The 24,443-nt window shown below is 41.7% G+C and overlaps 1 protein-coding gene across 1 annotated transcript in view; it reads right to left on the bottom strand.

Moving 5' to 3' along the window:
• Nucleotides 1-247: 247 nt before the first annotated feature.
• Nucleotides 248-24,443, bottom strand: part of olfm3a (olfactomedin 3a) — a gene marked incomplete at its 3' end in the record, with an annotated part of 39,713 nt that continues 15,517 nt past the window's right edge. The window contains exons 2-6 of the mRNA XM_079259880.1: nucleotides 14,986-15,129; nucleotides 10,077-10,232; nucleotides 4,133-4,352; nucleotides 2,191-2,297; nucleotides 248-925 (exon numbers count right to left, since the gene is read on the bottom strand). Coding sequence (XP_079116006.1) covers nucleotides 248-925; nucleotides 2,191-2,297; nucleotides 4,133-4,352; nucleotides 10,077-10,232; nucleotides 14,986-15,129 — 1,305 coding nt within the window. The remainder of the gene's footprint in view (nucleotides 926-2,190; nucleotides 2,298-4,132; nucleotides 4,353-10,076; nucleotides 10,233-14,985; nucleotides 15,130-24,443) is intronic.

The following is a 24,443-nucleotide window of genomic DNA, read 5'->3' on the forward strand; positions in this document are numbered from 1 at the left end:
TAAGGCATACCAGTCTGATCAGCAGCAATGAAAAAGGATAAAAACAAAATGTTGAACAGCTTTTCCAGTAAAGCCATCAGCATCCATGCTCTGTTCCAGTATACAGTCACAAGTCAAAAGATTTCAAGTTGTGGCGAATAAACATACCGCCACAACATACTCATTTTCAACGAGAGAAAACATTGAATTGGTTGGTCCTTGTATCACAAACGATGGTGCTTTAATTACTGTTGGAAAAGTGTCACATTTAAGAGTCGTCATCAGTTTTTATGACATGAAACAGGGTGACGTTAAAGATTACCTGGTGTCCGTTATTCCAGGCGTACAGCGCTCTCTCTCTGGCGTTATAGTCAAGCATGGAGATGTGAAAGTATTGGTTGTGGAAGGGAATGTCTACATATTCATACGTTGAAGTCTTGGTGGAGTAAGCGTAGTAAACCTTTGCTCCAGACATGTGAGAGTTGGTGATGTAGAGAGTCCCGCAGATCATAAACGACTCGCCTGCGTTCCTTTTCGAGTACTCTGTGTTCCAGGTCTTCAGAACCTGCAGGGTATCCGGATCCAGCTGCGAGATGACCACATTTCCTGCATTCTGATTGGTTGCGTACACAACCCACATTCCCAGTTCATCAGCCATGACGTCGATGTCAGAGTTTCCTCCCCAAGTGTACGGATACATGTTGTGGAAGCCGGCGAACTCCAAAGCTCGCTGGGCCAGCACGCTGCCCGTCTCAAAGCTGTACTTCACAATTATATTGCTCTGGTACTTGTTGTAGTAAAGTGACCCGTTGTAGACGATGTGATTGGTCCCCTCCCATTTAAACGGGAGGCTGTATGTTCGGGAAAGTACTCCTGCTACGAAATCCTCCATGTTCTTGTACTCGCGGACAATCTTGTTGTTGATGTAGCTGTCCATATACCACACCTACATCGGAGATGATGATTAGAATCAGATGTGATAAATGTGTCTGGCATTGGCAACACGTATCCATCAAACCCCTTCTAAAACAACCTCACTGAGATAGTTTCTGTAATATAGCTGTGTCCCAGTTCAGGGTCTGCGTACTTCAGAGTGTGCAGACTATGTAAGATACAGAGTGTCTTATCTAATTTGCTCCGAAGCTGCTTAAAGACACACTACAGAACTTTGGCCATTTTCCCATCACACGCCCCTATCGACTTCTAATTCGGCATCCATCTTGCATCCTAACTGATAGAGGTGGGGAAAATCTAATCGAAAAATCGAAAATCTGGATTTTTTTGCTTCACAATTTTAAAATGGATTTTTTGTTTAAAAAAAAAAAAAAATCGATTTTTTTTCTTTTTTTCAAATAAATTAAAATAATCCATTACAAATTTTTGTTGTTTTTCTTGTTCTTTTTACTTGTCTTCTTGGGCATTATAGCAGCAGAATGATGGTCTGGCTACTGTGTTGTTTTTCCCAAATGAAATCAAGGAAAATGACGAGCAAAAAAAGAGAGTTTTGTACTTTTTTTTTTTGTTTATAATCTACAAAAATTAGCAATATCATAGACTTGTGAGAATCGCAATTTAAATCGAATTGGCACCCAAAACATCGGAATCGAATCGGGACAGAAGCATATTGTCACAGCTCTAATACCTGACCTGTTATCTCTCTCCAGCCAGCAAAAGACGATCTGACGATGACTGTAAAATTTCAACACACTACAACCGCGACTTGCAGATGTTTCCATCAAGCGTAGTTAAAATCTCGTCTGCGGTCATATACTTCTGTCTGAAAAACCACCTCATCAAATAAAACATTGTTTTTTTCTCTTCAAATTTAGATTTTTTTAATCACTGTTTTTAATTCTTATATTTGCATAATTCTAGGGGTAATGGTAACACATCTTATGCGACTCCTTACTGCATTCTTTGCTACATGCCAAGCAAAGTTTGGGTTTGTAGGGTGGAACTGAAGGAGCCTTCCAAATGGGACAGTGCTTGGTGCACCACTATGATGTTTGTAGCTGATAAATCTGCACATAGTACATAGACCTTGAACTGGGACACAGCTTATGTCATAAAAACAAACATCTAGCGCCACTAACACCTTCTCAATGAAAAGTGATGCATTTCTGCAGCTCCAGCTACTCTGAGAAAAACACAACAGGTTCCATAAACAGTGTGAAGCCCTCTGAAAGCACCTCCTCTGCTTTCATAACTCACCCTGTTGTTTCGGGTTGTTGCGAGAGGATCAGTCATCCATGCCCCAAAGCGAGTTCCAGATGTCTTTATTGTAACAGGTCCAGTGATTTTCATTAATTTCCCACATGCTGTTAATAAAGAAACGCAGAGATAAGATGTGCAGAGCTGGGTTTTTCTCTCTCTAACTAGATTTCTCAAGCCAATTTCATGGATGTGCCACAAGAGAATGTGCCCTCTGTGCATACTAAGATGGCACCAGCAGCAATCTGCTTTATTTAACTTGAAGCGTGGTGCTGCAACTATTGTTCATAGTGCAGTGTTTCCATTTCTTATTGACGTCTTTCTTTATAGCACCCAAAGACTAAAAACAGATGCAAACCTGATGATGTTTCAACAGAGACTTCTCTTAACAGATTTACTAGTACAAGTTAAAAAAATAGTGTCAATCAAGCAAATTTTAGTTTCTTGCTTCGTTCAGTTAGCATGTACTTGTAATCTGAATTTTGACATCTATAAAATTAATGCTTAAGCACTGTATATGATGGGTTTTTCCACATAAGTTGTTGTAGTGCTGGTTCTGAGCCAGAGCCAAATTTGGAGCCAGTTTTCTCTGTTTTAACCTTCAACGCTAATGTCGGACAGAGAAGGTTGGTAGACTGGGACCAACTCTGCTGGGCCTGAGCTAAGAACTGCTTACATGAAGAGGAACAGGGATCTTTTCATGCTACACAGCCATTGTTTGCTGCTATATAAAATTGTTTGTTTAAATTAGGTAAATTGTTATTTATGTACTCTCTGTATCTGATGCTGTTGGAAAAGCCCACAACAAACGTTTGTGCTGCGGATATGAAGACATCTGTTGGCTTAGAAAATTAGACAAACATTGCAATCTTTTTTTTTTTTTTTTTTTTTTTTGAACAAACTGTTTCTATGTCGTATTTTCTGTAGATATATAAAGAATTTACATCCGATCTGCAAAGTGTTGGTTAAATGGACCTTCATAATTTAGACGAGAGTTCATGCACTTGGTACCTTAAAGTTGAGCCATGTGATATCATAGATACTAACATGTAATCCACATATGCTACATAAACATGATCGGCTGTTTCGCTCTATGATTATCTAGGTCAGGGATCAGCAGCTCCAGACTTGGGTAAGATTTTCCATGAAGAATGAATGAAAGTTACGGTCTGCAGTAAGTAACATTTACTACCACTTTGTTACATTGCACTTACCAGTTATATGTGATATCATGTGAGTACAATAAATTAAAAGTTACATAATAACATGTCTATGTTGTGGGTTTCTGGCTTTTGGAAATCAAACTAGTTTTTTAGACAAAGTTAACTTGTAACTGGTTCTATAAGAAGCAACACTGGAACCGCTTCAGTCAAAACGAAGTGATGGAGGACACAAGCTGCGTCTTATTCTGAAACAGTTATGGGGACAATACTGTCCGATGCAACAGGTTGAAATAATCGTAGCATGATCTTCTCCTTCCTGGTATCCAATAGGACACAGGAGACAAAGATCAGCCCATTTCAGGGGAATAAATTTGCCTTATTTTTGTATTTCGTGAAAACAAATCTATTCCTTGTTTGAGGAAACTGTTGCTGTTATGCAGACAACAAACTTAGCAAAGTAACCTCAAATGGTCCTTGAAACTACAATATACATGGGGTGTCATATGTTTCAGAGTTATTTATGAACTCCCTATGGTTATTTTCCTCTTTAGCACAAAATGAGAACAAATAGATGGGAGAGTTGTGACAGTTTCTGGCTTCTTGCTGATATTTCTTGTGCTAACATTATTTATGAACCAGTACAATGTCAGTGCTATTTCTCACACAGACTTCAGACTCCATGCACATGCAGCTGGTGCAATACATCAAACTCTTAAGATATCATTAAAATGAATTCTGAATGAACAAGGTACTGAGGAACATACATAAACAGGACTTACTCAGTTTGCCCATGCAGCTCCGGAGCCGGCTATCCAGTCGGAGCACTCTCTGATAAAGCACATCGTAGTCATAGGCCCCGAGTTCCTCCTGAATGTCTGTCAGTACTAAAGACAAGTTCCTGATCTCCTCCTTGAACTGGAAAATGACGGCAGCGTCCATTTTGTACTGCTCCATCACAGGGATCACCTTCCGTGCTTCTTCCATCTTGTCCTTCAGCTCCTGCAGGGGTGACAATAGGTGGAAAAAGGCGTATTTTTTACAAAAATAATAAAATATACTCAACAAATGCTCTATATTCATTTGTACTTTAGTGTTTCATGTGACTATTAGCAAAAGCAGCTTTAAGTGTTCTGAGAAGTAATAACACTGGAATTCAAATCAACTTTTATTCATGAATCCCATCCAAGCAGCCGTAGCTGACCGGAAGTACGGAGACGGAATAAAAATACATCAAATAAATACAAAACAGGTGATATATACTAAAATTAGTTTATATGAAGAATGAGTATGAAACAAATGAAATACTGAAAGCATTAAAATGAGTTGAACACATAAAAACAGAATCAAACAGATCAGAATTTTTTTTTTTTTTTTTTTTGTCTTGTCCAGCATTTAAGCAAGCAGACTGATGTTCTGGATGCTGTGTTCTGCTGAGCAAATTTATTTTGCCAAGGGGAACTTTTGTAGATGTAATGATCCCCTTGTATTTCTTGATTCTTATTTTATTTTTCAATTTGTTTTGGATAATAGCTTGTATTACAGAGTTTATGCTGCTGGACCCGACCGGAAAGGACAGGAAAGGGGCAGAAAGAGAACAGAAAAGAGAACATAAAAAAACAAAAAAAAAAAACAAAAGAAAGAGATCAATGCATACATGTATATGCACATACATACCCACCTACATATATATGTATATACACTCGCACATACATTATATATATACATATATACATACATACCTACATATACACATACATACACATGCATACACACACATGTACACATACATGCATACATAAAGATAGATATACATACATACATATACACATACATACACATGCATACACACACATGTACACATACATGCATACATAAAGATAGATATACATACATACATATACACATACATACACACATATATATATATATATATATATATATATATATATATATATATATATATATATATATATATATATATATATATATATACATATATACACATATACATACTCATACATACACATACATATACACATACACATACACACACATACACATACACTCACACATATGCATACATATATACATATCCATACACATACATACATACACATACACATAAGTACACACACATACCCACCCACACACATAAATATATACACCCACACAAGCCAACTCTAGATTCGTGGAGAACAAAACCGTTGACAATCATGAGGACCAGAAACTAGCAAGTTAAGTCAAAAAGACAGAAAGAGAGGCACCTGCTGTTAGTGAATAAACTTGCTGGATGACTCAGTGACTGTGACACATGCAGAACATTCATGCAGAACATTCAGAGTGGAACGTGTTTAGAGAAGAGTGATCATGCCAATGTGACCCCGCCCGCCTACAGCTAGAGGAAGGCCAGGAGAACCCAGAGACCCGGGTAACCGACAGTCACCCCCAGGTACAGATCCCAACCCCCCCACTCCAGAGCCAGCCATGCATCTGCCCAGGAGGTGGCGAAGGAGGTGCCCAACCAGAGTCCCCCGCAGTCAGGGGGAACAGGCCCCAGCAGGCCCAGGCCGGCAAGGGCCGATCCCGCCGGGCACCGGCCACCTAGGGCAGACAGAGCGCAGGCCCCAGGGCCCCAAGAGCCCGTGAGCAGCCAGAGGGCACAGCCCACACCGACAGAGGACCAGGATCCCCAGACCGCCACCCAGCGGCAGCCAGGTCGCACCCCAGCGCACCAGCCGCGCCCCCGGGTACAGGACACCACCCCCCCACCACCAAACCACACACACATATACATGCATACCCCCCCCCCCCAACATGCACTCCCCTCACACATATACATGCATACCCCCCCCCCCCAAACACGCACTCCCCTCTCAACCCCCATCCACACAACCCTCTGCAATCCATGCACATCATCCATCACATATACAACCCCACCCCACCTCTACTCACTCACCCATACCAAGTCACACGAACCCCAATCGCCCCCGCCCCCACACACGCTCACCCCCCCCCCCCCCACACACACACGCTCACACCCCGCCACCCCATCCCTCTACTTCTACCCAACCACACATGCCCCACCAAACACCCCTCCACCACCCATAGCCCCCCTCCAAACTTCACCCTCACTCACACATCCCATTCCGCATATACACCCCCCCTACACACACACACACACACACACACACACACACACACACACACACCCTCACTCCTCCAACACAGGCACACCCCAATACAACCCACGCGCCAACATACCCCTCCACACACACATCTACTCATCCTCACACATCCCTATCCCCTACCCACCTATATCCCCAACCCTAATCCCCCCCCCAGCCATCCCACCATCCATCTGTAACCCCATACACCCACTCCCACACATCCTCACCTCACCCCTCCATCATGTCCCATGTGAGATACCTCAGAGGGGGCAGAGGACAGGATGGCCCCGATCAGGGCCCCCATAATTACCGCCCACCACTCCCAGCGTCCCCCCCACCACCCCACAGATGCAGCCGACCCAGCACCCCCCCAGGGCCGGCGACAACCCTCCTACAGCCAGGCCAGCCCAGACTTAGGCCTAATGGACGGCACTCTTCCCCCACCCGTACCCCCCCCCCCCCCCCCAGTAAAGCCCCGAGAGCAGGGGCATGAGAAGACCCTATCGTCCCTGCCTCCCCCCCGCTTATGACTGATTGTGAAGTATGTATTAGTTGCAATTAAAACTGAGGGAAGTGCCACGCGGTGTTGGGAGAGGGACCACCTAAGCAGCCCCGCCCAACATACACCGCATGCTCTTCCCCCTAATCATGTGAGTCGTCAGTGTTTTGGTGTTTGGTGTCTAAGTGTAATTAAAACTGGGAGGTGAGCCGAGGCTGGGTGCAGCGATCAAAACCACCTTGATGGCCTTTCTCACCACCCAGCGCCACGTGCACACCTCCCAATACCCTGCCTGTGTGTGATGGGGAGCGGGGAGGAAGAGGGGTTGAGGGATTTAAGTCTGGAGGAAAGTGAGCTTTCCTCCAGAAGGTGAGCCGCCCGCAGCACTGGGCATGCCCCCTACTCCCAGGGCCCCCCAAGGACCAGGACAAGCCGGGGACAGCCATCCCCGTAACCAGAGCCTTCGGCGACTCTAACCAGAGAGTCATCACCGACCCAAGAGGGGACCAACTCACCACACGCAGAACGGGGGGCACGAGGACAAAGAGGAGGCGGGGCGGCAGAAGGGGAATCCCAGACCGATTGTCCACCGCCCCCTCACTCACAGAGGACACCCCCACCTGGGGACATGAAGTCCCCCCTTGTCCACACATCGGCACTTCACACTGTCTCAGCACACACCTACAGCCACACACACACACACACTTCCAGACACATTCAGGTCCACCCAGCCACCCGTTCAGCCCACCCTTAAAACCATCCTCCTGACCCCCACGTCACATCCAAATCTCCCCCACTCCCATCCATCATATCTACACTTATCCACCAACCTACCACACACATGCACCACCCACTCCCCCATACATACACCCCTGCCCCCCCCCCCCCCCCCCCCCACACACACACACAGACAGCACGCCCCCCCTCCCCCCTCCTCCCCCCCCCACACACACACCCGTATACATGCACCACCGCCACTCCCCACATACACGCATCACCCCACTCCCCTACACACACGGCACTACCCCCCCCCCCCACAGACACCACGACACCCCCCCCACACACGCATCATCACACTTCCCCACCCACACACATCCACATACCTATGTACCGCCACCAGTCCTCAACGCACACCCCCTACACACATCCCTCCATACACACTCACATCCCATCCACACTATCAAACACCCCCCACTCAACAAGTCCCAGGGTCGCAACCAGGCACCAGAGCACGTACCTGCCCGCCGCCGCAGCGGCAGGTCCAGGTCAGCCCAGCCCCCCCCCCCCCCGGCACAAGCCGACCCCCCACCCCCAAGAGACAGGGGACAACCCCGGGCACCGGAGCCCGGGACCCCGCCCAGCCCACCCCACGGCGGCACAGGCGCCCGTTACGGAGTCACGCCCGCCAACCCATCCCCCGCCAGCGACCTCGCCCCGCCGCTGCGCGGCAACTCCAGCCGCTGGCCCATCCAGGTCCACAGTAGGGCTAGAAACCTAGCCACTCCAGCAATGGAGCAGTCAAAATCCCCCCCCCAGGAGCCCACCACAGACCCACAGCCCCCAGAGAACCCCAACCGGCCACCAACCCCGAGCGCAATAAGGTAACATTCTCCCCCCATACTAAGTGATGGAGCTGATCACAGGGGACCAGAGGGAATAAAGTTCAGCTGACTGATCTCTTGAGGAGGCAGACATCATCTCGACACTGATGTGATCTAATAAGAGATTTCTGAACTGCTGGATACACAGACTTTGTTTGCTTTTCCAGTTTAGAAGGATAGTTTTCTTTGCGATACATAAACTGGTGAGGATTAAGTTTGCAGAATTAAATTCTATGTTAATTTCACCCAAGTAACCCAGTAGGCCCAGTTTGGGGTTTGTAGGGATGTTACATTTGAAGCAATTTGACAGATCTTTACATACCTGAAACCAGACAGGTATGTAAACAGATCAGAATTTAATGGTACTTGTGTGTCATCTGCATAGAAAGAAATACTGCACAGTTATGTCACGCCTCAGGGACACATAAATCCTGGAGGAACTCCAGGAATGACTGGGGCTTTTAAGAAAGACAAGTCCTTGGACGTAGACCTTTTCCCCTAATTTATGCACACATCACATGTGCATGTTAATAAGCTGGTCAGAAGAACTTACTTGCGTTGTAGTTTCCCATTGAACCTGGATTATTTTTTAGCAAAATGGCTGACATAGAAGCAAATTTAGAGAAGCTTAAAAAAAAAAAACAGAATTATTATTATTGTTTATTCTAACCTGCTGGAGAAACCTTTAAAACATCTTTAATCCCAACTTTGCTGGCTAAACCGGTAAATCTTACCTTATGCTTTTTATGGGGGGGTTAGAGACCTACAACTCTTCTGTCTCGTATAAACAGACTAAAAATCTGTTTCTATTCCTTTTTTTGTTTTGTTTTGTTGTGTTCAACTTAAGGAATGTTGCCCAGAACAAAAATCGCTCCTGTCATTTTGGCCAAAACTTTAACACAGAGACAGACTGGCCATCTGGCATACTGGTGGCCTGTTGTGTTTCTGGGGCCAACTGTGTATCTACTGATCTTGTTGGTTCATAAAACTCAGTACATCGACGGCCTAACGAACACTGGATTGCCCAGTTCATTTCTAAACTTATTCCCCATTTACATGACTTCCTGTCTCTTCGACTGGAACAAACATGCAACAACTCTCTTGTTCTCATCTTCCTTGTAAAGACGTGAACCACTGCAGGACTGAACCTTTTATGCCAACCTGGTGATTTTGAAGAGGCAACCCAAAAGCTTCTTATAGTCCTTTGGATTCAATATTCTCTACATTTATATCAGTCTGGACTAAAACACTCAGGTAAGGCTCGGTTTACAAAAGCCTTTTTCTTCACTCAATACCTCACACACTTCCAACTTCCCAGCATGTCATGGAGAAAAATGGCACTTATAAACTCACTGTTGCATAAATTCAATTAATGCAAATTAATAAGAGCTACACAGAAAAGATCTAACAAGCATTTAATTAAATCAGGATATGTTGGAAGGGTGCTTTACAGTACCTGAAAATTCTTGGCCATGATGGATTTCCTGTCATCTTCAATCTGCCTGAACTTGGTACTCAGGCTTTTCAGCTGGTTCTCCATCTTCATCACATACTGAAAATCCCTCTGAGTCCGCAGGTTCAGCACCTCAACGGACTGAGACATGTTCTGCACCTACAACGAAGCAAGACCAGATAAACAGAACAGCTTCGACTCACAAGACGGGCAGAGGTGCGACGTTATTTGGTGTTTCAGTCATTACAAACATCATTACAAATAGCAAACATGGCTCTGATTAGCCGTTATCTTCTGCCAGGTCGCTTTTATGTCACGTTAGAAGGACAAAAAGCAATTTGCCAAAGAAAGAAAAATCCATCGTTTGATCCTCCTCTTCAAAACTTTCCATCTTTCAAAGCCTCTTTGTCTTTTAAAATCATTTTCAAGGCTATCAGCGGACTCTTTCTCTGGCAAATTGATTGATTGTGAAAGAGTAAACAGCCACACATGGCTGCACGCACGCACGCAGAGCGCTTTATTTGTTGTCTTCCACCCGCGGTTTGCAGGTGGGGAAGAGTGCAAGGAAAGAGAAAAGGATTTTAGGCAACACTGCAGATTCCTTCATGACATTTTCTAGTTACAGGAAGTAAGGCGTGAGAGTGTGTATTGTTCAGTTTATTAGAGACACACTGAAAGGGTATGCTGCCCACAGGGGCGGTGAGAGGTGGGTTTTTGTTTGACTGATGAATGCGAGGTAGTGATGGGATTTAAGATATTTTTCTACTTACAAATGAACAGAACTGTGGAAGGTTGTGTTCACATTGTGAAGCACATATTTTTCAAAGAATACTAAACACACACACACACTCGCACATCATACCCAAGCAGAAGGATGTCAGAGTGAAAACATGCATTCAATCTTTCTTTTTAGTTTATTTCCTCCTTCCTACATGAGTTACCTTCAGGTCTGGTGGCCTGAAAGACCAAACAGGAGTGTGTGAGGTGCACATTTGATTAAAACATCCTGTTTTAGATGTTTAATGAAAGAAAACAACCCAAGGCTTATGAGCCATGAAACATTTTCTTTCATCAGATATTGAAAACCGGTTTGTGTCCTGCTTTTGATTTTCTTCAGCCAGAAAGAGCTTGTTAGCATTTTCTAAGCAGAGTAAGCAGCAGACCCGGTGCTAAGGGAGGTCTCTGGTGGGCAAAGCCCACACATTTCCACTAACAGCCCCACCCATCTAAGAACCAGCCTTTTTTATTTTGATTCACATCCTTTTAAATATTATTTTCATTTATAATTATTTTAGTTAAGTAAATTAAATTATTCTATCATTCACTATTCGAACCGTTTAGTCCGTTTCAGGGTCGCAGAAGCCTATCCCAGCAATCATTGGGCTTGAGGTGGGGTACACCCTGGACAGGTCACTGGTCCATCACAGGACCAACACAAAGAGACAAACATTCACGCTCACACTCCTAGGGACAATTTAGAATAACCAATTAACCTAACATCCATCTCTTTGGTCGGTGGGAGGAAGCCGGAGAACCCACACATACACGGGGAGAACATGCAAACTTCACACAGTGAGGCCACCGTTTGAGTTCCCCACCCCAGCCGAGGATCAAACCAGCAACTTTCTTGCCATGAGGCCACAGTGCTAACCACTACACTGTGATATTCAATGATCATAATTAAAACCAGGTCTTATTTCTTTCTTTGAAAACTGACCTGCAAAGAGTGTGTTTATTTTCTTTTGAGACACACAACAGAACAGAATTTTCCCAGTAACACACTCCTATCGACGGCTAATTCAGCATCCATCATGCACTCTGTTTTCTCTCCAGTCAGTGAAAGAAAGCTCATCTTGACTTCTCTGATCTTCATTTCTTCTCCTTTGTGTGTTTCTTTGTAGAATTGATAATGGTGGATTCAAAATGCTTGGTGTGTTTATATCTACTTGCTAGCCCATGACGCAGCGCACAAAGCGAAACTCGGCTGCAGCGTCACGTGGCATCCTTAAAGAAAAGGTTGTATATTAAAGTTTCTCAGTCTCGGGTGCTGCTGAGCAGCAACGGTGCCAGAATGCACATATTAGATTTCACCATATGATCAAACCAGTCCGACATGCAGCTCTGTATGGTCAGAAAGTTTAACCAGTGCAACACACTTGATTCCAAGATAAAGACTCTCCAGACTTCATCTTCTGCACTGCCTGGTAATGAGCCATTAATTTGGGTCAGGCGTGTTGCAGCGTGGAAACACTAAAACCTGCAGGATGCTAGCTCTCCGAGACCTATGGGCTAGCAGTTTAGACTGATGATGGACATCAGAAAGTGGTTAAACAATGACATCAAGAAAGTAACATGTATCAGGTGTCACCCTGCTGGGAACTGACCACTTCCAGCATCTTAGATGATTTCAGCACTGTGAGGAGACCTAGCAGGACATCCACTGCTGATGCAACACAGATGCATGTAGCACCTTGTCCTCCGCCTCTGTTGGCTGGAGCCATCCTTACAACTCTGATCCATCCCTACAAACTGCAGTCACAGTTAAATGTTTACTAATGGTAGTTAGTGTGAGGTTTCTGCCTGCTTGATGTTTTACAGAGATGAAGTTGCAGAATGGAATCAGGATCCGTTTGGTTGAGCTGTAGTTGCCTTTCTCTGAGACTTACCTGGGTCAGTTTCTGATCAGAAATATACAATTAGTCTAGATAATAATGAAAACATCTGTCCTCTGAGTGTCTTTGTCATTCTGTAGGAAATATGATCCATTGTGCTGAATGCATCTCATAATAATACTGATTATATCTGATCTCAGCCTCGGTCTATTCCAATCGGTTCTGTTTTCTGTTTAATCAGCTGGATCTAACTTTGTGTCAGCATAAGTGTTTTTTTTTTGTTTGTTTGTTTTTCTTCATAGTAGAGAAACAAATGTCTTTTTAATGGTTCTATATATCCAATACGGGCAAAATAGTGAATTATTAATATACACTTTAATATATTAAAGTCATATATGACTTTATAGATAGACCCTGCCCATAACAATAAAATAATTATACCATTTGTTTAAAAGTGTGTTTTAAGACCTAAAGGTCACTTTAAAAACATGAAAAGTAACAAAAAGGCAATAAAGAAGAGAAAAGACACAAAGAGAACAGAAGGAAAACAACACAAGGATGGATGAAAAGAAGGTAAACTCGCACTGTAGTGGTAACAATAAGTAAACAGTTTTAAACAGATGAGTTTTGAGTCTGGATTTGAAGATGGCAAGAGTGTTGGTGTCTGAATACCAACACTGGCAGACTTCTGGCAGAGTTGCAGAGCTGCAGAGCAGAACGGCTGGATGCTCTGCTCCTCATGGTGCCGAGGTGAGCAGCCGGCGCAGTGAGGTGTACGGAGGAGGAGACAGAGCTCATGGAACAAGATGGGGCAGTGATGTGGAGATGTAAGATAAGGAGGTGTGAGGTTGTGGAGTTTGAAATGGATAAGGTGTACTACTGGGAGCCAGTAGAGTTGCTGTAAGATGGTGTGATATGAGGGGTTTTAGTGAACCAGTTGAAGCTGATGAAAGGACTTTTGAGGAAGACCAAAGAGGAAAGAGTTGCAGTAATTGTTATAGGAGGTAACGTTACTGTGAACATGGATAGCAGCAGCATGGAAGTGAGGAAAAGGCGGAGTCAGTTGATGTTTCGAAAGAGCTGTTACTAAGACCTCCTAAAAATATGGATTGCCACCAGAAAATGTCCCAGACAATGCCATTGTGCCTACAAGGACCTCATTTCTAACACTTTGTCCTGTTTGTAAAAAGATCGATTGTTGCTGGTTGAAGTCAAGCCCTCCTGGCACAGGTTAACCTTCAGCCAATCAGCATTTGGTCAGCCCGTAACATCAGATTTGATGTGTTTTTAGGTTTTTGAAGAGCTCTGTTTGTCAAACCACACTGGAATGATGTCTACTTTCATTATCCTGATTAATCAAAATAGTTATTAAAGGTTATATGTACTTTTTATCAGTAAAGGTGGTGGGAAGATACCTTCACAAGGTTGTCAGAAGCATCATGCTGCCTATCTTGGTTTGCCCTCTCAGGCCTTGTCCACATGTAGCCAGATTTTTATAAAACCAAATATCTTCTCCAACTTGGCCAGTAAAATAAATAAGTCCACACAACCTTATTTTTTAAATACAAATCAATCTACACCTATCTGCATAATTGCGTTGTGAGGCTCGTTCATCTGCTATCAGACCTTCAGGTGGCAGCAGTGCTTCTAATCCTATCCAATCAGAATAACCTTCCATCTCACGACACCACCTGAACTAATCACTAATAGTGCCTATAACGTGATATGGTTAGGTGATGGAAAATAATTGTCCTTAATCCCATAACCCCATATTTTTTGTCACAAACACTGACATTTTCAAAACCTAAAACTCTGGTTACACATGTTCACATGCAGATGTGCAAACAGAGTATTCGCAAATCTTCACTTTGGTCGAGGTTTTTCAAATAATCGTATCTGATTCCATAAATCTGTGTTTTCATGTGGATGACATGACAAATTAGAGAAAAATATCTTGCCTGCTATGTGTGGAAAAGGTTTCAGTCTGCTGCCATACCCTGCTGTTTTTTTAGGCATTGATTAAATCAAAGCTATTCCTGGTCATTTATATATTCAGGTGTTTTCTTCATGGAATTAACTTCTTTACTTCTAAATGCCTTAAGGACTATATTTTTGCGTCACCTGAAGAAGTCAGAAGGGAGAAAAGCCTGTCATTTAAACTCTGTTAGTCGTGTCTTACTAGTAAATACATATGGTGCATTTAAAAACTATGTTATATTAATGTTTTTTATGTTTACAGAGGAGCGTGTGAACTTTATGCACCATTGGGATGATCATTATCTTCCTTTGCATGTACTTACCTTCTCTAGTAGTTGGCGGAGTTGCCTGCTCTTTGCATCTCTGGAGCACAGGCTCTGTTCTGGTGCCACCACTGTGCAGATACAGCGCCCATCAACATCCTGGGCTGAGCTGTACACCTGCCAGCCCTCCTTAGGACCGATAGTCTGCAGACATAAAGAAGTGCACAAGTTAGGCTCACATTTTGTGCATCACAAATAATGTTTTTATAATGCTGACAAGCTGAGAAGCAATTCCAAACCTGGGAAGATTTATCAACTTTGATGATAACAATACAGGGAATATCATTTAAATTTCTGATTCAGTCTGGATAAGATGTTGGAGCTGAAATATGGGCAGAGTTATTGTTTGACCGTCGTTTGGATATAGTAAGAACATAAACTTAAGGCAAAAAAATGGGCACAAGTTGGCAATATCGTTGTTTAGTTTGCTTATAACCTTACAAAGAACTTTTATTTAATGCTAACAATGCTATTGTAAGCCACCACTGAGTGCTTTAGCTAGTTTTAAATAATTAAAAATGAACCATTAATCAAACCTTTGATCTTGTCTTGTATCTAATTAGATAAATTAAAGGTATAAATGTCAGAAAAAGTATTGTAGATTTGCTATAGGTCTCAGGCCACCACAGAGAGCTTTGTAAACTTCCAAAAAGGCTAGTAAAAGAGTAAAAAGAGTAAAATCTTATCAATTCTATGCTAGTCATGACAGGAAAAGGTAAAAAGACTTTTTCTGTTGTTGATACACAAGCAGCAGTTGTTAAATCTGTTAAAATTTGCACATATACATTCTCATGCTAATGCTAATGCTAGCTCGTTAGTACATAGCAGCTGTAGTCCCTTGGCAATGGCAGCAAAATTATGTTAGCTGCTAACTATTAGCAGGACTATGCTAACAAGCTCCTTGCAGCATGAAGTTAAAGTTAACGTTAACATGATAGCAGTGGCATTACATGCTGACAGGAGCAGGTAGGGGTGGATTGCATATGCGCTTACTTCAAATTATTAAGGAGAATTTCTCAACTTTGGTGCAGTCATTCACATTTTTCTCTTTTCAGTAGAAATGCAAAATAGGTTGTGAGTGATTTACAACCAGGCCGTTGCCAACCCACAGTTGCTATCAACGCATTTTAGAAGTGTCATTCTAATTTAATTTATTATCCCAGCATTAACATAGAAAATGTTAAAGCCAATGTCATTGTAGCAATTTTAGCTTTTTGTACAGAAAGACAACCTCCTCAGAAAATAGGTTGGAGTTAGAGTTTCTGTGCTTATCTGCTGCAACAGACCTGACTCAAATTTTAGGCTCATTAGACTTGCCAAGAGTTTGTCAGTCTGGTCCCCGAGATCCCCTATTCTTTTTCATTGAGGAATGTTTTACTCATTAGTCGACTCTTAACAGCGTTCTTAGGAGTAATTTTGGGAAGTTTGATGAAAACGGCTCCTGGAATGTAGCATGAAATCAGAACAGTACTGACAAATGTAACCTAGAAAAAGGACAAAGAATCATACAGTCTGAACACATCACAATTTGGGGTAAATTTCACTACATGGTTGTTGCAAAGTGTTGCAGGACTATTTGATACAAAACTGGTTTAACTGAAGTTACCTGTTAGGATATTGGGGGATAAGATTATTAAAAAAAAAATCACATGAACTGTAGACATTTATTTTCAATATCCTTTGACCTTAAAATTGAAATATAAAAGCTTATTTTTAACATCTTCGTGTTTTATTAATTATGATTAAGAAAAACAACATATTGACCCAACACTGTCAGTTTTGCAGCTGTGGGTTTATTGTGGTTAAAATAACTCTTAAAATTAAACGCTGAAGAACTTTGGGAACTGAACAGATGAAACTTGGGCTTTTAAAATATTAATTGGACCTTGGGCCACGCGCTCTGCAGCAGAGATATCACGCTGACTTCCCAATCAAACAAACAAGAGTTGGGATGCTGCTACATTCATACAAAGTGGTGAGTTTCTCACAAGGAAGGTCATTTAAGGTGAAATTGGAGTCAGGTGTTTTCATCAATATGACGACACACAGCTGTGTGTGTGTTTGTGCGTGTGTGTGTGTGTGTTGTCTATATAAAGAACAGAGATGATGATTCTGACTGACTCAAGTCACCCTGCAGTTTGTGAACCTGTTAAAGTTATTGGATTTAAGGAGTTTTCTTTGTTTTCTATAAATTTTACACCCCAAAAATAAGTGAATATGGGACACGGTCACAGATTATCCTGCTAAACTGCCAGGAAAATGACTGATGTTCATTTGTTAGCAGAAATCTGCACACAAACAGAGAAGCTCTCTGAGGTCAGACCTCCATGAAGCAACTCATTTAGTCATTTCCAGCCGATCATCCTGTCCTACATTCTCTTTACATGGACGTGCTATAAGACTCCTAGAAGCATTGATAATAAATCCACAATATCTTGGCTGTATTGTGGTGTTTCTTGCATGTTTAGATCTTCATTAATTCTCTTACAGTGATAAACTCCAAACATTTCCTATTCTAGATGACAAGTTTCAGATTTTTGCTGAGATCCAGATCTATCCAGTGAAACCTGTTGGGAACTTGGATTTTTTTTAACCTGGAGAATTTATTTTGAATTATATGCGTATATACTGAAAATGGCCTGATGTCACAGTGATACTGATTCCTTCAAAACATTCCTGGACCCAAATGATGACCCGGATCTCTCCCAACACTTAGTGGAATCTGAATCGGACCAAGATCCATTCTTAGAAAAGTAATAAAATAAAAATCTGTTTATTTACCTCTGACACATTGGCAGACAGTCCAGTTTCATGATGTTTTGGTCTTTATAGTCAAATTAGACTTTTTAAATCAAATCAAATATTGAGTGGCATGCATAGGAATGGTGCATCCATGTTCATGACAACTTGAACCTCAGTGTTCTGAGACTTGGTTTCATGGCTGCACATTGCTATTTATTTTTTTTTTAGATCTGATGGGACTCTTTACTTGGTAATTCAGAAAAAGGCTTTGGTAGAAGTTTAGAGACAGTGATCGTCATTTCCTTTTAATTTATTTTTTTAAAGAAAACCAAGTCAGGTGGATAAAAGAATTGGGGATACATCTGACCAGCTTGTTTTCTGGGTAAAACCTGAATTATAAATTTAATTCCAGGAACACTGAGTTTTCTGGGGTCACAAAAAGAGCCCAGAGCTGTGGACTGGTTTTCAGTCCACCGGATTTCTGAAGCACAGTGGACTCAAAGGCATCTTGAGGAAAAACAGTTGCTCTCTGATGCAAACGTTGTCCGCAACTTTTTTCTAAAATTTATTGACAAGTATTTTCAAGTCTTTTGGAAAAATGACCTGTGGATAAATGACACCTAAAAGAGCTTTTATCCACAACAAAAAACCCACTTCTCCCCGTATTTTAAACTACTTCTGACTCAATGGATACGGTTACATGATGATTTTTTAATTCGGAATTAATGTATTCTCCAACGAGTTTACATGAAAATAATTCAGAATGTGGAGGTTTACATGACACTAGGGCTGCTCGATTATAACAACAATTTGAATCACGATTATTTTGACTGAAATTGAGATCTCGATTATTTAACACAATTATCCAGTATTTTTAAACAATGCTGCGTGTCGTGGTGTTCTAGACTCCATGTCGTGTATTATAACCGTCTAATGTACGGTTCCAAGTTGTTTAATCTGCTTTTACTGCTTATATAGGAACTATTTTACGTTGGCCTTGATGTACGTTTTATGCCAAACAACGGCTGTCAGGCTGCAGCGTTTCTCTCATTCTCCTGTTAAAAGACAGCTGAACCAGCTGATTAACGCGTTGCTATGGTAACGCCCCATAACGAGGGACATTAGTGTTTAACTCGCCGAACTATGTACAGGAAAATAATGCAGCCTGTTGTCACTGACAATGGTATAAACTATGTTTATGTGAACTTCCACAACCTACTGCAGTTATTCTACATGGACCTGCAGCCGGAGCCGACTGAGACTGGCCGCCTGGGAGTGCTTTAGGACGGGAGAGGCTCCCGCTGCTCCTTCCTTACAGTAACTGCAGAACAATATGTGCCTTCAAGTCAGTCGCCAAAACACCAGAAACGTCTCGAATAACTCCATAAAAGTTGCTAGATTTGTCGCTAGTCGCTTTTAACAAAAAAAAGTCACCAGATTTGGCAAGAAAGTCTCCAAGTTGGCAACAGTGTCTGATTGAAAGCAAAGCGGCTGTGGGAGGAGTTTACAGCACAGCGCTGCAACGCCAGAGACTCTCGATTAGCAGCTGAAGACAGCAGGAGAGGAAACTGCAGAGAGACAAATAATCACACCCTTTTATTTTTGATTGTTAAAAACCCAGATCGTAATTGAGATTAAAATCCGATTAATCACCCAGCCCTACATGAAACACGTCCTCACTTAATTCCTCATTAGAGCTGCGGGTTGGGAAGGGTTCTGACGTATGACGTCTACGGGAAATAAACAAAGTTGACTCCCTGCTTCTCATCTTTTCAGTCGTAACTTGTAAAAACTACATAATAAGTACCAGTTTTACCACTATTTTTACTATAAATGTGAAGCAGCAGCTCAACACGAGCATACTACTTCACTTTCTGCAACAACTGATAAGGAGAAGAAAGACAGACCAGCGAACACGGGAGGCAAAACAACGCGCGTCATCGGGACAGGACAAGGTAACGAGCATGCTCAGAACGACCAGAATTAACTTAAAGCAGAATTAAGGTTTACATGACAGAGGAATTAAATAGATCGGAATTAAAATGCGAATAAACCAGCCACTTACATTGGAATTAAGTTTAATTCGGAATTGACTTTTGCATTAGAAATTCTGTGTTTATGTGGTCGTTTTTCATCAGTTTTAAGCAGAATTAACTTGTTAGAAATTAAAACTCCCATGTAAACGCAGCAAATGTGGAGTAACTACAGTGAAATGACTGCGGACAGCTGGGAATTCATGGTTCTGTGAGTATTTGCTTTACTCGGTTCTGCTAAAGATGCTTATGTTTCGATTTATAAGCATTTATTTCCTTTTTTATTAAACCTACTGGAACATGTCCTTATTTTTTTGTCTTGTGATGTCTACCTATCTGAGTACAATGTGTAAATATGAGTGGCTTTGTGTGTGTGTGTGTGTGTGTGTGTGTGTGTTTGTCTGTGTGTTTGTTCAGGCTTGGTCATGAAAGCTTATTCTGAGTAATGATCTTGAGGAGGAAAAGGTATTCCTGGAGGTAATCCTGATGAATATCAGCACAGCAGCAGTGTTTTCATCCCTGCTGTGTTTGAAACATCATTTATAACCTGATATGTCGGTTTCTGCTCACAGATTAAGCTTCTCTCATGTCCAAATATAAGTCTCTCTGCAAATTTTGCCATAAATATCATTAAAGTTTGCAACTTCACCAAAATGTTCTGTTTGCAGAACATCACATATTAAACACATTTAAATGCTGGAATTTAAATAAGAAAAGCAACATAATGATAAAAGTCTGCAGTCTTATTGAGCTGCCATTCCACATTTATGCATCCTGTCCGAGTTTTCACCATGCCAGCAAAGTCCAGTTATTCTATAGCCGGGCTGGAGGTAGAACCAGAGAGCAAACAACCTCCCACGAGGCTTTGATATGATGCGATAGCAGAAAAATCCTGCTTCATTCCAGCCGGAGAACCATAAAGAGGAATAATGTGGATGTGTGGCAGCTTGTTCATGCAGAGTTGCAGACAAAACTCAGCGGGTGCAGAAAACTTTAAGGTGGTCGCATCCGATTTTCCCGAAACCTCCGGTGACATTTTCAGGTCATTTATTCTAAAAAGAACATTCCTGATATGCTGACATGACTTCAAACACTTCTGTAAGTATATGTTGGGGTAAGGCTTTATGTAATCACATCAGGAGGAGGCAAAAACCACTTATGAAGGTAAACAACAGCTGATAGAAAATAGGACATTGCTGACACAAGTAGAAAGGTGAACAGAGGAATTCACCGAAGCCAGAAAAACAGCCGAACTGATCCATCTGATTTTTTAATGTTTGATTAAAAATCAGACTAATAATGATAACGGCGTGAACGGAGTGTAACCATGTCAGCATGATGTGCCTGATTAGTCATTATGAATTATGTTGCTGATGAAGTGTGACTAATTTTTTTTTTTTTTTTCCAATGTTTTTAGATGGAAAAAGGCTGAAAGGCTGCGGTGGTTTCATAGAGCTGCACACCAAAGTCTGGTCATTAATCATCCTCACAAAACAGCATCCAGCAGCTCAAAGATCTCCCCAACGGCCCTGCAGAGGCTCACTCTCTGCACAGCACATCAGTGGTCACACACACACACACACTTCACAACACACACAAACAGAAGTGTGTTGGCTTTGTTTGGCTGGTGTTGCTCTGATCTTCCAGTCTGTTTGCTGGGGTTTGACCTGCATGCTTTTTACACACTGATAGTATCAGTATTTTGTCATTAAAGACATTTTTAATTAACTAAAGATGCAAAAACTTTGTTTATCTTTGACATAGCTGCTCCTTCATAAACATCTTCATCACTTCATTCAAGTTTCTCATCAAGCTGTGAACAAGTTAGTTATTTCTACCCGACTCTGCAAAGACAGAAGATCCTTCGGCTGTGAGCAGAACTTCTTCTGTTTTTTACAATAATGTGATCTGTGCAATCTCCTGCTCCCAGAAACTAAAGGAAATACAAGCATGTCGGCCAATCCCACCAAGCATGGAGCAAAGACACTTTGTAAGGAAAAGTAAGGTTTTTGTTTCCCACAAATGATAGAAAATAAGACCATAAAATATAATAAAAATGACAAATATAACTGGGGCTGGCTGAAAACATAAAAGATGCACTTATAGAAAAAAACATGTTCACATGTGGTTTACATGAAGATACATGGACCACATCTGCAAATGTGCAGTTTTGTAATGTCATGTGATACAAATGCAAAGAACATGGGAATGACATGTAGATTACATGTGAATCCCGTGTCAACCAATTGTGATTGACTTGTTTGTCACATATGGATTACATGACAATGTAAAAAAAACACATGCACATGTTCCCACATGTATATGTGGATGATGTGGTTGACACACGTCGTTGAATGTTTATCAAATCATTTAGTCACTCACTAAAAATTTACAAATATGTTTGCACATGTGCATGTATATCTGACTCACATGTAAATCATATTGAAATATTCCAAACTGTATATTTGCACATGTGCAATGTACATGTGCTTCACATTAAAATGTTCCAAAGCATGTTTTCACATGTGCTACATGTGGATCACATAAAAATGTTCCAAAAACGTGTTTGCACATGTGCTTTACATGTGCATGTGTGTCACTTGTGATTCACATGTGGTTGATGTTCAAATGTTCCAAAAACGTGTTTGCACATGTGCTTTACATGTGCATGTGTGTCACATGTGATTCACATGTGGTTGATGTTCAAATGTTCCAAAAACGTGTTTGCACATGTGCTTTACATGTGCATGTGTGTCACATGTGATTCACATGTGGTTGACGTTCAAGTGTTCCAAAAACGTGTTTGCACATGTGCTTTACATGTGCATGTGTGTCACATGTGATTCACATGTGGTTGACGTTCAAGTGTTCCAAAAACGTGTTTGCACATGTGCTTTACATGTGCATGTGTGTCACTTGTGATTCACATGTGGTTGACGTTCAAATGTTCCAAAAACGTGTTTGCACATGTGCTTTACATGTGCATGTGTGTCACATGTGATTCACATGTGGTTGACGTTCAAGTGTTCCAAAAACGTGTTTGCACATGTGCTTTACATGTGCATGTGTGTCACATGTGATTCACATGTGGTTGATGTTCAAATGTTCCAAAAACGTGTTTGCACGTGCTTTACATGTGCATGTGTGTCACATGTGATTCACATGTGGTTGATGTTCAAATGTTCCAAAAACGTGTTTGCACATGTGCTTTACATGTGCATGTGTGTCACATGTGATTCACATGTGGTTGATGTTCAATTGTTCCAAAAACGTGTTTGCACATGTGCTTTATATGTTAAAGGACATCTGTATTACATTAAAATGTTCCATTAACAGACGTGTACATGTGAATCACGTTATGTAAATGTGATTCGCATTTGCATGTACATGTGTATCATATTAAAATGTTCCAATCACAGATATTTGCAAATGTGCATGTACATGTGAATTACATGTGACTGATACATGATTCAGACTTCATGTGGTTGCCATTAAAATGCTCCATTGCACATGTGCTCCCTGTGTGCATGTACATGTGGAGCCGATATGGTCAATCTGGAAGCGTGAAACCGCTGCTGGATCAAGTTGGAATCGATGCATTTTGGTTTCGCACTCAGCACAATAGCAGATCTACGTTTGCCAGTCACGGATGACTCACATGCAAATCAGCCACATGCCAACAAGGCATGAAGAGTTATGATAATGGGAGCCTCTTTGTGGAAGATGCTGGTATTTTCCCTTTACACACTTAACTGCATCTTTTCTGTTTGTCACTGCCATAAATATGCAGCACTTACCATTAAATTTGTCCTCATCAACCTTCTTTCTGACTAGGAGAAGGCGCAGGGGGCTGATGTGGGACTGAAGGTGAATGGATGTGGTAAAACAGGTGATACAGTCGGGTTTGAGTCAATAAATGTCATTAAGGGAGTCATTAGATCCAAATGACTTCCTTTGTCCTTACCCCAGGCTATGAGACCTTTGTGATTATAGTTACAAAAACATGGCAAGGAGAGTAATGTGAGTGTGAATTGCTATAATTAAGAATGTTTGTGACACATATCTTTAACCCAAATTACAACATTTTGAATTCGATATAAGTTGAATGTTTTTCTTTGCACTGAAAACAAGCAAAGATAAATGATTCAGATTGTCCAGGTTTATAGCAAAGCCAGCTTTCTGCTCTGAATGGATCGCCATGCTGCTGCGTGGCCTTGGCCTCTTGATGTAATGTCTGTTGCTGTTTTCATGATGGCCGATTGGATTTGCTGCTGCAGCAATAAAGCTCTGGCAGTTTGTAGAAATCCTCAGAGGACTGCCACAGGTGAGATGCAGGGGATTAAGAAAAGTGAGACTGATTTCTGCCAACTTAAATCGGTAGTCGGCTCATTTGGGTCACGAATGGTCTCGTTCAAATAAGCCATCATCATGTTTCAGCAAAAAATATGCAATGACAAGATGAAATGTCTTGTCTGACCCAAATCGCCACCGTGCTGCGTCGGTGATGATTTTGCAGAAATTCATTGTTGGGTACCTGATTTTTTTTTTTTTTTTTTTTTTTTTTCTCCTTTTATATGAACCATTTACATCATCATTTCCACATGCTGAACAGAAAACGTGGACGAATATCATGAGTTTTTGCTTCATATTTTCAAGCATGAAATAGTTTTTTTCTTCTTCTTT

Source organism: Telmatherina bonti (assembly GCF_933228915.1).
Source record: "Telmatherina bonti genome assembly, chromosome: 20".
Lineage (NCBI taxonomy): Eukaryota > Metazoa > Chordata > Actinopteri > Atheriniformes > Telmatherinidae > Telmatherina > Telmatherina bonti.